Source organism: Carassius carassius, chromosome 6, assembly GCF_963082965.1.
Source record: "Carassius carassius chromosome 6, fCarCar2.1, whole genome shotgun sequence".
Taxonomy (NCBI): domain Eukaryota; kingdom Metazoa; phylum Chordata; class Actinopteri; order Cypriniformes; family Cyprinidae; genus Carassius; species Carassius carassius.
Window position 1 is genome coordinate 4,373,453 of NC_081760.1, and position 15,129 is coordinate 4,388,581.

Genomic DNA, 15,129 nt, shown 5'->3' on the forward strand with positions numbered 1-15,129 from the left:
ACAGAGGGAGGGAGGGAGAGAGGGAGAGACAGAGGGAGAGAGAGGGAGAGACAGAGGGAGAGAGAGGGAGAGACAGAGGGAGAGAGAGAGAGAGAGAGAGAGAGAGAGAGAGAGAGCGAGCCCCGGCCGCATGCTCACCGTCTTCAAACAACACGAGCGCTGTTTTGCCCTCTCTCCCTCGCGCATATTAATCAATTGACACGATGGTGTCGATGTTTAAATCATTTAAAATGAGAATGTAAGTGTGCTCACCCCATTTTTGTTTGTAAGAAAAAATTTGATTAGATTTCATATCGCAATATATATCGCAGAAAAATAAAATATCGCAATGTAATTTTTTCCAAATATCGTGCAGCCCTACTGTATATATATATATTTTTTCCAGCATTGTGAGTCTTTTATCACAGAACAGTAACAATCTTTCATATAGATATTAGTTTAATCTCAATAAATATAAACAACGCATTATTCATGCATATTACTTCTAGGTTTGTATAATAAGCTGCTCAAGCAAGCGGCAAAACATGTAAACAACAATTAGCCGACTTTTCTTGTTAAAATATTTAAAATTAAAACACCACAGACAGAAACAGTCTCGTGCATTTTGCATTTAAATCTTTATCACAAGCAATCCCACGGGTCTTAATGAACTTTGTTTTTCTGCTTCCATAAAAGTAAACATATATATATATTGTTTTCCTTGTTTATCTAAAAGTGCTCTTTTTCTTGTTTTAAACCTAGCCAAAAACCCATGTGACTGCGTTTCCACGCCTGCAGCAAAGCAAAAATAGACTCAGTACATTAACGATCGCTGCACTGCTGCAGACGACGCACCGCGGCGTTATAATGTAACACCAGAGCACTGCTGTGTGTACCCTCACCACGCCTCGCAGTCACTGCTTACTGCAACATTGTAAAGGGTCGGTCTGAAACCGTGTCTCGCAGCATAACGTTCGTTCCGAACGCTGAGTAATTAAATACACCGGTATGGCGGTATATTCAAAATTAACATCGTAACGAAAATATACAATTCAATACAACCTTTTTTTCCACCGGGCCGCATTATGGTCCAAGTACAAGTTTCGCGGGCCGCACGCATATAATTTACACATTACGTCACCTATACAAACCAACCTGATTTATAATATTATAGCCTAAATATTATGATATCTAATCGATATCGGCCAGCGCTGATGCGGACTTCTTCCATTTATACTTCCGAATGCGCATGCTGATGGTCCGCTCTGAAACAAACGTGAACAAACAATTGCCCAGAATTATTGCACATCGCTGTCTTTATATTTTTTATTGACTGATTGCACAGGTTCGATTGGCAATGGGTTTCCTCACACTGCCTGAACATGTGCAATTGTGCACCTGTCCGCGCGGATGTCTGCTCAGTGCCTCGGCACACACTCTCCGATGGCGATTTTTACGTCACGCCTATCTAGCGGTCCATAGCGGACTCGCGGACGCAGAAAGTATAAGAGGCTTTAAGATGCAATCTGTGAGACGCGCACAGGAGCATGACTTGACGCGCGACATTGCAGAAAATGTGCGTTCACAAATGTAGCCTATGTTGATCCAAATATGGAAAGCACTTTCGAATTTAATAATATGAGGTTCTCTCAAGAGATGTTTTGCCACATTTCTTCAATTAAGGATCATTGCTGCGTAGTATATGGTGTTTCCATTTGCTTGAACTTCTTCAAGTCAGTTGCGGGGCAAACAGAAAATCCTTCTTCACTACTGCGACTATTCTTTTTTTATGTGTTCAGTCGCTGACATTCTCCACATTTATTTTTTTCTCCCTTTTACCTAACTAATGGCTGTTGATGACTATTTGAATTTAATTCTGCCAAAGTGCGTGCTTTTATGTGTTCGTGATGTTATGCGAGTAAGTCTGCTCATGTCTGAAAATAATTTAACAAAAACAAAATAATTTCACATAAAAACATTAGGCTATAGCTTATATTTCTTTAGTAGCCTAAATTTGGTTCAATTAATGTAAAAAATAAAAATTAATTGTAAAACAAAGTTGTTTTGTGTGTGTGTGTGTGTGTGTTAGTGTGGTGGACCGCATTTGAATTTGTGACGGGCTGCGGGTTAAGAACCACTGCTTTAATTACGAATGAATGAATGACAGGTTCGTTGGTAACATCGCACAAAGCACATAAGAGGGTGACATCTAGTGGAGAAGATTTGTAATTAGATTAACACTAATCTTACCCAGCCCTATTTAGCATATAATTTCAGTTATTTAAATCATTAAATATTTATGCATTAAAAATGTCATATTCCAAACATTAATCTTCACATGAACTTATGAATTTAGTTGCACTCATGCCACCTTTGAGCCTCATTAAACATCTGGAAATGTACCTACAAGCCACTTTTTGTTCGTCTGTACCTCCTCTGTAATATAAATTATTTAATACTAATTTAATTTGATTGGTAGCTGCTGCTTCTTCTTCTTCTTACTATATTGTTTTAAATATAATTTTTTAAAAGATTATAAACACACATTTTTTTATTTGATAGATGAAAATGATGCCATTATAAAGGTACAAACAAAAATACTTCAGTAAGTCACTTTAAGGAGTCAAATGTAACCTCGTATTAGGAAGGCTAATTTTTTATCACAATTTTTGATTATTGTTTTTTAATTAGAAAGATGAGCCTCACTGAAATTATATGCTAAAAATGAAGCTAAATCTGCCAGCAGGTGGGCAAGTCACTGATTTTATCAGTGAATCATTCATTAAATTGGTTCAAATGGCTGAATCATTCAGGAATGAAGCAAGTGACTGTCTTAATGAATTTACGGAAATCCATCTTAGCGACGGAACACTTTAATCCCTGTGTATTTGTTTCTAAAACTCCCTTTTTATTTTAACATATAACAGAATTATCACACTTTATTATTTAGTTCATCATTTTATAAAAAAATTAAGTGCAACAATATTACCACTACGATTAATTTATTGTTTTATAGTTGTATTTAATGGGTCACACTTTGTGCAGTGTGAGGACCAAAGAAAAATCTCTAAGTTCTCTCATGAGAAGTGAAATGAAATACAGCCAAGTACTGTGATCCATACTCAGAATTCACGCTCTGCATTTAACCCATCCAAAGTGCACACACACAGCAGTGAACACACACACACACACCGTGAACACACACCCGGAGCAATGGGCAGCCATTTAGGGAGCGCCCAGGGAGCAGTTGGGGGTTCAGTGCCTTGCTCAAGGGCATCTCAGTGGTGATATTGCAAGCCCGAGATTTGAACCCACCAACCTAGGAGTCAAACTCTCTAACCACTAGGCCATGACTTCCCTTTTTCAGCCAGCTGAACCAGGCTGAAAAACATGTGCACCCCTGTTTATAACCTAACTTTTCACTTAAAAATTAGGGATGGGCGTTTTCTGCAAATATCACAGTCGAATATTTGAGCTCACAAAAAACAAATATTTGAATATTCGTTTATTTAAATTAAGTTTAATGAGACAGACGTTATTTTTCAGCAACATTTGTTTCCGTCATTTTGAACAAGCTTATACACAATAAACTTGAACATTACACATCATGTTTTGTAGCTGAAAACCTTTGACAATGCATGCAAACAAACAAAAGTACTGATTAAAAAAAAAAAAAAAAAAAAAAAAAGGTGAACAAAGAAAAAACGTAACGCAGCCTGCAGCAATTAGGCTATTGTAGAACGTAGCCTACAATTAACTTTTAAACTGTCAGCAAATCTTGCTTTTTTTTCTGTTGTTTTACATGTTCTTGTTAAGAAATACGGGCATGTAAACATGATCAGGGGAAAGTCGACTCTTTAGTCTGTTAACAATAAGGCCGGCCGCGGAGAAAACGCGCTCTGATGGCACAGACGTTGGCGGGACTCACAAATAACGGTGTGCTAAGTGAATAAGTTTTGTGAAGCGCTTCGTGTTTTCGTTTCACCACTGAATGGAATCCTCATCTGGTGGAATACATGGCTCCAGCAAGAACTGTTCCCACTCCTCTCGGCTGGACTCTCTGTAATCATCGCTGAAGAACTGGCTCAGCCTTTTCCGACGAGTGGGCATTACATCCTCTTCATCGTTGGTGACGCACCACTCGCATCAAGGAAAATGTTCTGATAATGTTCAAAAAAGTTTTTTTCTCTTACTTCTCTCATGTTTTCATCGAGAAACCTGAGATGTTTGTGCCGAGGGTCTAGGGCAGACGCGAGAAGAGGAGTTTTCACTGCATTCTCCAAGTTAGCGGTGTTTATTCGTTGCTTGAGAGATGCCGCAACAATGTTCTTGAATTTAATCACTTTCTGTGATTCTCCACGGCATATTTGAAGTACTGTAGAAGATCGCAGTTCAATTAATTATCTTTTGCTTGCATACATCTTCAAATATGCCATAGAGAATCACAGAAAGTGACCAAATTAGGTTTTATTGTGAATTTTTTTTTTTTTTTTTTTGCAAAATTCGAATATCATTTTTATTTATCGAATAATTAGAGCAGAACGAATATTTGAATGTTTGACTCTCCATGCACACCCCTATTAAAAATGTATAAAAGTTTTGTTCACTTGTGAAGATCATCTTGATGAACTAAACGTGTACGCATCACAACCTTTTATTGATAACCATGCTAAATTTCTGCAATAATCTAAAAGACAAAGGAAAAATCCTACTGGCTTTTTGTTGAGAGATTTAGGGTGATGCTATCTTCCGGGTTGGACTACAAACAAATGTCATTCCTGCAGCATGCTATTGTTCCTGTCATATTGGGAGTTACATCAGTGCGATTGATTCATACCATATTATTGAGTCGGTCATCTAAGCTTCCATTGGAGGTGGTCCAGTTGTGCAGCTCCTGCTCATCTGTGCCGTCTTCAAACGGTGTTCCGCCCGTCGCCATCATGAACTATCAAAACCTGCAGAAAACAACCAAATCAGCACTTACACAGACCTAACTGAAAGAAATGCACAACCCTTATTCAAACTCAAATACACTGCAGGGCTCGAAATTGCAACCGCTTTAGTCACACAATATGCTCCCAAAATATAATCTGTGCGACCCCAAAATATTTTTGGGAGCATTTTGCGAGTGCACATAATTGTTGTGGTGTAACCGGTCTTCATTTCCTTGCTAAACGTTTGCGAATTACTACACAGTATGTGCCTGCTGTGAGCTGATAGCTCCACCATTCCATCCAATGTTACATAACCAATTAATAGGGATGCACCGAAATGAACATGTTTGGCCCAGGCTGCACAAAATGAAATACTGGGCCAAAGGCCGAATACAGAACACAGTTTTTCCTAACCACCAGCATTAGCGACCTCTTCTTCTAATCGGGGACACGTAATGCAGCACTAAACAGTCTCTCGGTGTCGGTGCTTCGTACTTATAATGATTTCTGTGTCTTTATCTGATAGTTTTAAATACTTTCACACTGCCAACACATTTGCTGCATTAGAGTGTGCGTCTATTTGATCGCATTAGTCATTGTTCGGTACATATTATTCTGCCTTTTTTTGCTTATTCACGAATAAATTTGGTTGCCGAATATTCTGTGCATCCCTACGAATTAAGCTTCATCTTTACATTCTTAACTTTAACACATATTTTAGAATGGTTATATTAGCCGTCAATCAGGCCATCCTTAAAAATATTCTTGTTTGCCGTAACCCGACCGACCCTGTCAATTTAGCACCGACTCAATTTTTTATTTTTTTTTGCTTTTAGTCCGACCGACTTGCCGATTGTAAATTTGCGTTAAGACCGACCAATTATTTTTAGAGCTGAAACAACGAATCGATTTAATCGATTAAAATCGATTATTAAAATAGTTGTCAACTAATTTAGTCATCGATTCGTTGCTAAATAACTTTTATTTGCCGTAAGCGGCTCATTTCGCGCATATTTCAAATCTGCGGTGACCAAAGTGTGGCAGTAATGAGCCACCGGAGGTTTTACTCAGCCAGTACAGCAGGAGTAGCAGCGAATAGCCAATAGCTGGCCTCGTTTTATGTCACGTGCTTCCCGAACAGCATCTCTGCAGCATTCAGCAGGATGTGGGAGTACTTTACTTTGAGCCTTCAAAAAAGAAGAGTAACCTGTAAACTCTGCACTACTGAACTGTTTAAGGGGACGTTCACATATCGCGTCTTTTGCGCGCTCAAGTTCGTTATTTCCAACACCGCACCGCATCGAGTTAAAAACATTTCAACTTTTCAGAATGCCGCAAGCGCACCGCGGGTCATGTGACAAGAACTAACCAATCAGCTTCAACCTTTCCCGTAACAACGTTAAAAGCTCAGTCAAGATGAAAGGAACAGCTGATCATAGTTGTATATGGATTTCCATTTTGAAATAAATTTAGTAGCAGAGCTACTGCAAGCGATTTTTTGAGCTGCAAATCCATTTATCCTTTGCTGAAATTTCTCGTTTTCAAGGAGAGAGCACGTCATGGTTGCTTAGCAAAGGCAGACGCCTAAGGGGCGCTTCTGCCCGAGCGCTTTGGAAAGAAGGAGAAAGCTGTGCGCCTAGCGTTTTCCACGCGTTTTTAGGCGCGATTTGTGAGCGGCTTCTAAGACTTTCATTTGTGCAGATTCTCCAGTACAATGTTGTTTGCAAATGTTTAGTCGTAAAAGCTGATAACATTGCTTTTTAACAGTTAACATTTTAAGCTTTACAAACATGTTCTGTGATCAGTTTGTCGTTTACCAGTTCAAAATTCAGTCGTGCAGCCTAATTATGACTGAATGAGAGAGGTAAATGTTTAAAGATATTTGAAATGCACTTTTTTTCTAAGTATTCACTGCTCTTTTTCACACAGCAGGTTTTTTGTGTGTGTCCAATTTTTTTTTCTGGACAACCTTCTGATTGATTTTACTGTAAATTGTGAGTTCCATTCAGGTTTCATGCCATTGGCACTTTTTTTCGAAGGATTGTTTACAATTTCACAGCAAAAGCTATTAAGCTGTTTCCCAGTAAATAATAAAATACAACGCACTGCAATTTTATTCTGTTTTATCCTTATTCTTCGTGAAAATATGTTCTGAAAGCTTCCTTAATAAGCTTTGTCCGGGATGTTAAACTACTTTAGGAGCTCTAAGGACTGCCATGGTGAAAACATTATTTGAAATCTCCTTGTGAAATTTACTAGAGTATGGGTCAGTGTTTTGATTGCAGAAAAGTTCGACAAAGGATTACTAACACAATAAAACAACTCCAGGTATATTTTTGATGAGGATATGACAGTGCAAAATGGTTAAAATCTCTTAAAAATCTATGCTGAAGGATAAAGACCATTTATTAATAATTTACTTGGGGAAAAAATGGAAAAAACTAAAATATAAGTACATAAACCGATTAATCGATTAATCGTAAAAATAATCGACAGATTAATCGTTTATCAAAATAATCGTTAGTTGCAGCCCTAATTATTTTTTTACTCTTCAAACAACTAATACAAACGCAATAAAATACTATTAATTATATTTAAGTAAGTATTGTAAATATATAAATTGCCTTGGCCCACATACAAATGAAGGCTATCTTCTTTAATTAAAAAAAAAACCCTTGACGTCATCTGTGTTTACACGGATGTCACACTGTGGCCTGTGCATTCGCTTCGTCTCAGACTCTCACTCACTGTCAGAGTCAACGGTTCGTGCTTGGTAATGATGGCTGCGGCTGCAGTAAACTAAATGTTCGTGGTCACTGTTCAAAGTCATACGGGTTCGGGCACCATAATACTTCTAAAAGAATTAATTAAAACAGCTCGACACCGCTTTAACTTGGCACAAAGTTCTGGAAAAACTGTGCCCAGATCTTTTCCCATCCCTTCTCCTCTCTAGTCTAAAACCGTGACCGTGTCGACTGTCACTTTATGTTCGAAAATCTATTGCACGAATCAAGCACAAATCAACCAACACAAGTTTTGAAAACGAAAATAAGAAAATGATTTTAACGACCTTTTCTCGGAGCGCGTCCAGGTTTTTTTTTTTTTTTTAAACAGGCGTCACACAGCAACTGCAGCTTCGGACAAACACGCATATCAGCAAATAATACTTCTGCACAATGTTTCTCTTTTTACAACAGAAATGTGAATTCAGCCGGTATTCAGTCTCATACAGTTTCGGGCTTGAATCGCCTAGGGCTGTCAAAATAGCTGAAAAAAACTAAATTCGAATTTTTTACTTAAATATGATCGAAATTCGAATTGTATTCGAATTTTAAATGCATAATTTCAGTTAGGGTGAAGAAAAGCTTTTAGCTTCTCTTCTGAGGCTCAAGATAGCGTATCGAGCAAAATATTACAGCATGTTTATTCAAAGCATTAGAATACATGACTGTGAAAAAAACAATATTTAAAATAATGTTTATGAACCAATTATTATTAATTAAGTTGCTTAAAGAACTATAAACAAAACAGCATCATGTATGCATGCATTGTTAAATAAATAAAAAGGGCGGAAAACCAGTCACACAGGATACATTTTTTCATTTAAAAACATGAGATGCGCGAAATATGCGTTCTGTGTGAACGGCTTGGTTTCAGTTTTGATGTAAACAAGATCTTCTCCACATTGATTTTTTTTTTTTTTTAAGTGGCTTCAACTGGATAGGCTAACATAACCTTATAATGCAATGATACATATATTGTCATCGCATCTGGTGCGCGTACACGAGGTGAAAGATGAGAAAGCAGATACTGCGTGTCGAGCTCGTCCGCCTTTGAAAGTTGTGTAGACACAGCTGTGCGCACGGCCAGATGGAATGGAACACGTACCGGGGCTCATAAGGGGGCTCACACCTAAAATTCATATGCGCATTCGAATGTGGATTATTATTTTAAATTCGACGAATATTCGAAAAAAGATTTTTTTGATAGCCTAAGAAAATTGCCTATGCAATTTTCTTTGTTGTTGTTGAAATTTAATCGTAAACACAGCCATGTTGAAGCCTGCAGTAAATGTTTTGCATTATGGCAGTCCACTCTGCTTATTGTTTTTCGAAAATTTAGCACTCCTGTTTGTCATTTTGCACGTAACTTCACGCCAATAAATCATCAGAAATAATGGTCTTTACCAATATATTGAATCTTTACATTCCTCCTCCATGTTGTCCGTGGATTTACCTATATTTGGTGTTATTTGCCGTATAAAACTTTAGACATGCAAAATCGATTTTATAATCGATTCAATGAACACTCGTCACTCAAATCAAACAGGATTTTTTTCACAAAAGTGACAACCCAAGAAAGCAAAGTAAACGTTCTCTCATTTGTAGGTTGCATTGATACGTAGCGGTGGATGCAAGTAAAACAGTACCTCATTTTTTTTCTCACCTGAAATTCATGCAATAAACATGTTTTTGACAAAGATTTAAATTTGTTTGTGGTCTATATAGCCTGCATCAAAATGAGGTTTGCAATGATGCGCCCGAAGGCACGGGTTGAACACCCAGTCAGTGACGTCACGATATGCTAATTTGTTTAAATTCATACCGACGTCATCACCATCACAAAAATTTACTTTTTTTTTTTTCCATTGAAACTTGAAAAAAAAAAAAAAAAAGACCGACCTACCGACCCTTTTTTTTTTTTTTTTAATTACTGTTACTGCAAACCAAAATATTTTTAAGGATGGCCTCACTACCTTTCGCTGCACTCCATTGTCACGTGACAGGGAGCGAACTCGGAACCGACCTTTTTTTTTTGTTTTATTCCAGCCGATCTGTGTTCTGGACTTACATAAACTGCACTGAAATCATTTTTCAAAATATAAATTGTGTGGAAATATTACGAAGTCTGTAAACGGCTGTTAACTGAGGCCAGAGACACTGAAGATGCACACAAAGAAAAGAAAATACTGTAGAAGGCAGAACAAACTTGCTTATTTACAATTTTCTTTTCTTTGTGTGCATCTTCAGTGTCTCTGTGGCACTGCTGAGGTGTTATGGAGGCCCAGGATGCTTCGATAGCAGCCTTAAGCTCATCCAGAGTGTTGGGTCTTGCGTCTCTCAACTTTCTCTTCACAATATCCCACAGATTCTCTATGGGGTTCAGGTCAGGAGATTTGGCAGGCCAATTGAGCACAGTAATACCATGGTCAGTTGGTCATGGTCAACCATTTACCAGTGGTTTTGGCACTGTGAGCAGGTGCCAGGTCGTGCTGAAAAATGAAATCTTCATCTCCATAAAGCTTTTCAGCAGATGGAAGCATGAAGTGCTCCAAAATCTCCTGATAGCTAGCTGCATTGACCCTGCCCTTGATAAAACACAGTGGACCAACACCAGCAGCTGACATGGCACCCCAGACCATCACTGACTGTGGGTACTTGACACTGGACTTCAGGTATTTTGGCATTTCCTTCTCCCCAGTCTTCCTCCAGACTCTGGCACCTTGATTTCCGTATGACATGCGAAATTTGTCCAAAGGTCCAGTGCTGCTTCTCTGTAGCCCAGGTCAGGCGCTTCTGCCGCTGTTTCTGGTTCAAAAGTGGCTTGACCTGGGCAATGCGGCACCTGTAGCCCATTTCCTGTACACGCCTGTGCACGGTGGCTCTGGATGTTTCTACTCCAGACTCAGTCCACTGCTTCCGCAGGTCCCCCAAGGTCTGGAATCGGTCCTTCTCCACAATCTTCCTCGGGGTCCGGTCACCTCTTCTCGTTGTGCAGCGTTTTTTGCCACACTTTTTCCTTCCCACAGACTTCCCAATGAGGTGCCTTGATACAGCACTCTGGGAACAGCCTGTTCGTTCAGAAATTTCTTTCTGTGTCTTACCCTCTTGCTTGAGGGTGTCAATGATGGCCTTCTGGTCAGCAGTCTTACCCATGATTGCGGTTTTGAGTATTGAACCAGGCTGGGAGTTTTTAAAAGCCTTAAAATTTTTTGAGATAGGAATTTTAGGTTTTCATGAGCTGTATGCCAAAATAATCAGTATGAAAACAATGAAGACCTGAAATATTTCAGATGGTGTGCAATGAATCAAAAATATATGAAAGTTTAATTTTTATCATTACATTATGGAAAATAATGAACTATATCACAATATGCTAATTTTTTGAGAAGGACCTGTATATATAATATTTAAAATCCCCATTTTTTATATTAGAATGATGAACAAGTTGTTTAAATCACTGATTCACCGACTCACTCATAAACCTTCTATACTTGTTTCATTACTGGATGAATCAGCGTTTTTGAACGATTCTCTTGAATGAAAAATTCATTCATTGACAAATACATTTTTAAGACTTGTCGCCACCTAGTGGTGAAACAATGCAATCGACACAAACGTTATTTGAAGCGCAGTACTTTCAAAAGGGGATTTGCTCTATTTTGATCGCTGCCGCCATATATACATCAATGTTTAAATCTGAACTATAAACTTTATTCCAGTATTTCTGTGATAATATAAATGACTGTAAGACAGAAACAATACTGTGTAATTGAAAAGACAGTTTGTGAAGATGTTTAACCAAACATGGTAAGAGCTTTCTCCGTGTCAGCTGCAGCGCGAGGGAATCTGTCAAAGGTTTAACAGACTCGGGGAATCGTTGCCGTTTAGAAATATGAGATCGAGAGGGTGTCTGAATCGAGATCGCAATCTTTTAACGATTAATCGTGCAGCTCTAATATATATATATATATATATATATATTTTTTTTTTTTTTTTTTTTTTTTTTAAGCTATCAGAATCAGCTTACTTGCTTCTAAAACATTAGTGATCGGAATTTGCCACTAAGGATCGATGCATCACTAAAAAGAAATGACAGGCCAAGTGTGTGTCAAAAAGTTCAGGATCAGGTTAAAGCTTTTAATTATCATCAGGATGTTACCAGTCCTTCCGGTCAATTGGCAGTTGTGATGCTCCATAATATTCAGTGAATGCTCCTAAATATTTGTTGGTGCTCGTAACTTCTTGACGTTTGGGAGCACCAGTTCTACCAAGTAAAAATAATTATTTCGACTCAAGCACCTTGTGGCCACACAGCTTAGATGTGACAGTTCCATTTAAGGGGCTGAGTATTGTTTTGACCAGCTGCCAAGCAACATTTAACACCCCACACTGAGCATGACAACATTAAACTGAATGAACTGTAACATGAGGTAATGATAAACGTTCCCCACAGTATTACAAATTCTTATAATGTCCTTAAAAAGTATTGAGCCAATACCATAGTGTAGTAATGGTAATACGATGGTATTTTGCTATATCATAACTTACTAGTCCACTTAACGTTACATGATTCTCCTATGCCTAAGGTCTAACGAACCAAGGAAGTTAACGTTATTGGTGTAACGTTAAGTCTAAGGAACCATTCGGTTCATTTCCAAAAACAAGACGGTCCAATTTGCAACTGTAATCTAAATATAACTTACTTTTCAAAGCTGAAGTCTGTGCGCTTTGTTCTTCGAGAAATGTGAACCTACGTCTGGTATTGATCTTAAATTGCTCGTTGGGGAGAGGAGGTTCCGTTAAAACGGTTAACCCGCTCAACCCAATCAGTTTCCCGGTTAACTGTCAACACTAGCTTCTCTCTCACAAAGGCGCTTTCACCAGTGCAGATAAAACGTGCTGAATACGTTGAGAGTAGTTTAAGATATTATGAACTAATGATTAGTTGTTATAAACTGCGTACAACCTCTGCCACCGGCCATAAAATCTTAGTGCGTGGTAACTGACGGAAACTTATGAGGCGCGTGAAGGTTTTTTGGTGCGTCACCATGGTAACCTCTGGCACGAGCAGACAAGAGCCACCGAAATCTAGCTCCCCGCGAAAACTCCCGGCTTAGAAACAAACCTCGGCATAGTCACAACAACATAGCCAAATATATAAAGCCTGGTTAATATATTTATGATAAAAAAAAGATATTACAAGCTAAATCCCACATTAGTTCAAATAATAGTCTGTTATTTTATTTTAACATACGGGCTTGGTGTTCCTAAACTTGTCCACCTGACACAAAGGCATCTGATCGCTGCATCACTCTCACATAATACGAACAATTTCTTCCACCTTCGAATTCTCCAGATTTCAAATGGTGTCACAAATAGGCAAAACATTCATAATTAAGTGGTAATTTCCTCTGGGATATGAAATATGTTAATATTTGGAGAAATAACTTTGAATGTTTTTAGTGAGGGAGCTAGCAAGCTAACAGAAGTTGAGAGAGAAACAACTGCACGAGCACAGCCAGCAAGCTGTTTTACCGAGTAGCCAGGAAACTTACCTTGAACGCAGATACGGTCTATAACTGGAACATGAAAATAATTCCCATATGAAGTTTATTCAAATCCCAGATAAAGTGTCAATGCGTAGTGTACCTTCCACTCAGAGTAACCGAATCTCCAGTCGCGGCCATCTTTACCATAGACTGTATTACCCCATATCCAAGCAAACAGGCGTATGGATACCGCTCTCATTTTCATTAAACCGTCATTTAATGTGGATTCTCTTCTATTTATTGCATATTTTGACATTAAAAGCTGTACAATCTATTTTAATATGATACCATTTAAAAAAAAGCTAAGCTAGTTTACAAACTGAAGCTATACATGAGTGGCACTATTTCACTTCTCGGAAGCATTTGGAACACTTGGAGAAGTTGTGCGCAGTGTCTTAAACGTACAGATGCAGATAAATGCCAATAGTATCCAGCTGTAGACCCGCAGCACCAGCAGTTTTAGAACCGCAGTTTCAGAATGTGACTGATGGAATCATGGCGATGAGTGAATCCTAATAATCCTTTTAGTATCCTTGTAGTTGTGCAGCACAGCGTTACTTGGAGGATGATGAGAACAAAATGACAAAGTGAATGTGCTTACTATAGGGCTATGGTTTGGTTTAGGATTAATTGCTTGTAATAATGCATAATTTACTGTTAGTACTATATTATGTAGGCCTATATGTAACATGTAATAAGCATACTGTTAAATATAGTGTTACCATGATTCTAGGCTTAAGTTTAGAAACATTAAATCTTTGATTTGGCTACCTAGACCTTTACCAGTGTGAATGATATCTTTTTTGAAAAGGCATCTTTATAGATTTTTATATGTTTATCCGAGCAGCTGAGTCTTTAGCCATCTTCAAGAATCGGCTTAAAACCCATCTCTTCCATCTTTATTTGACCCTCTAACTTTAACACTCACTATTCTAATTCTATTCTTAAAAAAAATCTAACTACCTTTCTAATCTTTTTGTATTCTATTTTCTTTTCATTTATTATGCAATTGTATGTGTATGTGTGTGTGTGTGTGTGTGTGTGTGTGTGTGTGTGTGTGTGTGTGTGTGTGTGTGTGTATGTGTAAAGACCTCTAACATTAGCTTGCTCTATTCTTTTTTTTATTCTATCTGTTTTCTTTTTATTTATTATATTATTTAAAATCCCATGCTATGTGTTAACCTAACTGAGAGTTGTTATAGCACTTATATATCATTGCTCTTTTTGTTGTTTTTGATTGCTTCCACTGTCCTCATCTGTAAGTCGCTTTGGATAAAAGCGTCTGCTAAATGAATAAATGTAAATGTTTACTGAAATAGCTGAACTTTGGGTAGTTTGCACAACCACTTAAAATACAGCAAAATATTTTAATGACCCATAGTAGGCTGCTGATATCATGCAGCGAGAAGAATATCTGCATTTTCTCAGTGCAATAAGCAGATACTTTAAATCTAATGCAGTCTGTGAGCAGTGGCCATATGAATATTGACACGTGCACACACACATATGCTCACGTATGCATCTGCTCTATCTAACGTGCACATACATGCCCTATATAATCTGTCATTCCTGCACTATCAAGCTCTTTAAACGCACCGTAAGAAATATGTAAACTCTATAGCTTGAAAGTTACTATATGTGATTAGTAATAACAGGGTTACTGCTGGTTTTATGAAAGTAAGTGTAAGACTTTTAAAAAATGTAATTAATTAACTGAATGGAACAGAATGCGTCATTATGGTGTCTTGTAACACCGCAAAGTTTGAAAGCAGTCTCCAGTTGATTTCAATTACTTTGTAATTCATAAAAAAAAATAAAAAAAAAATCCCAAATAAATGTTTATACTTGCAGAGAGTTTTGAAGTTTCCGTACAAAAAAAAAATG

General features: G+C 37.8%; 1 protein-coding gene across 8 annotated transcripts in view; it reads right to left on the minus strand.

Annotated features, from left to right (window-relative positions):
* Nucleotides 1-13,384, minus strand: part of pcm1 (pericentriolar material 1) — a 50,244-nt gene extending 36,860 nt beyond the window's left edge. For 7 of the 8 annotated variants that reach the window (XM_059551996.1, XM_059551991.1, XM_059551993.1 and 4 more), the window contains exons 1-2: nt 13,252-13,384; nt 4,817-4,934 (exon numbers count right to left, since the gene is read on the minus strand). In XM_059551996.1, the coding sequence (XP_059407979.1) occupies nt 4,817-4,921 (105 nt within the window). In that variant the 5' untranslated portion in view covers nt 4,922-4,934; nt 13,252-13,384. Of the gene's footprint in view, nt 1-4,816; nt 4,935-12,399; nt 12,649-13,251 lie in introns of those variants that run through there. The other variant, XM_059551990.1, reaches the window with a different exon arrangement.
* Between the last annotated feature and the right edge of the window lie 1,745 nt (nt 13,385-15,129).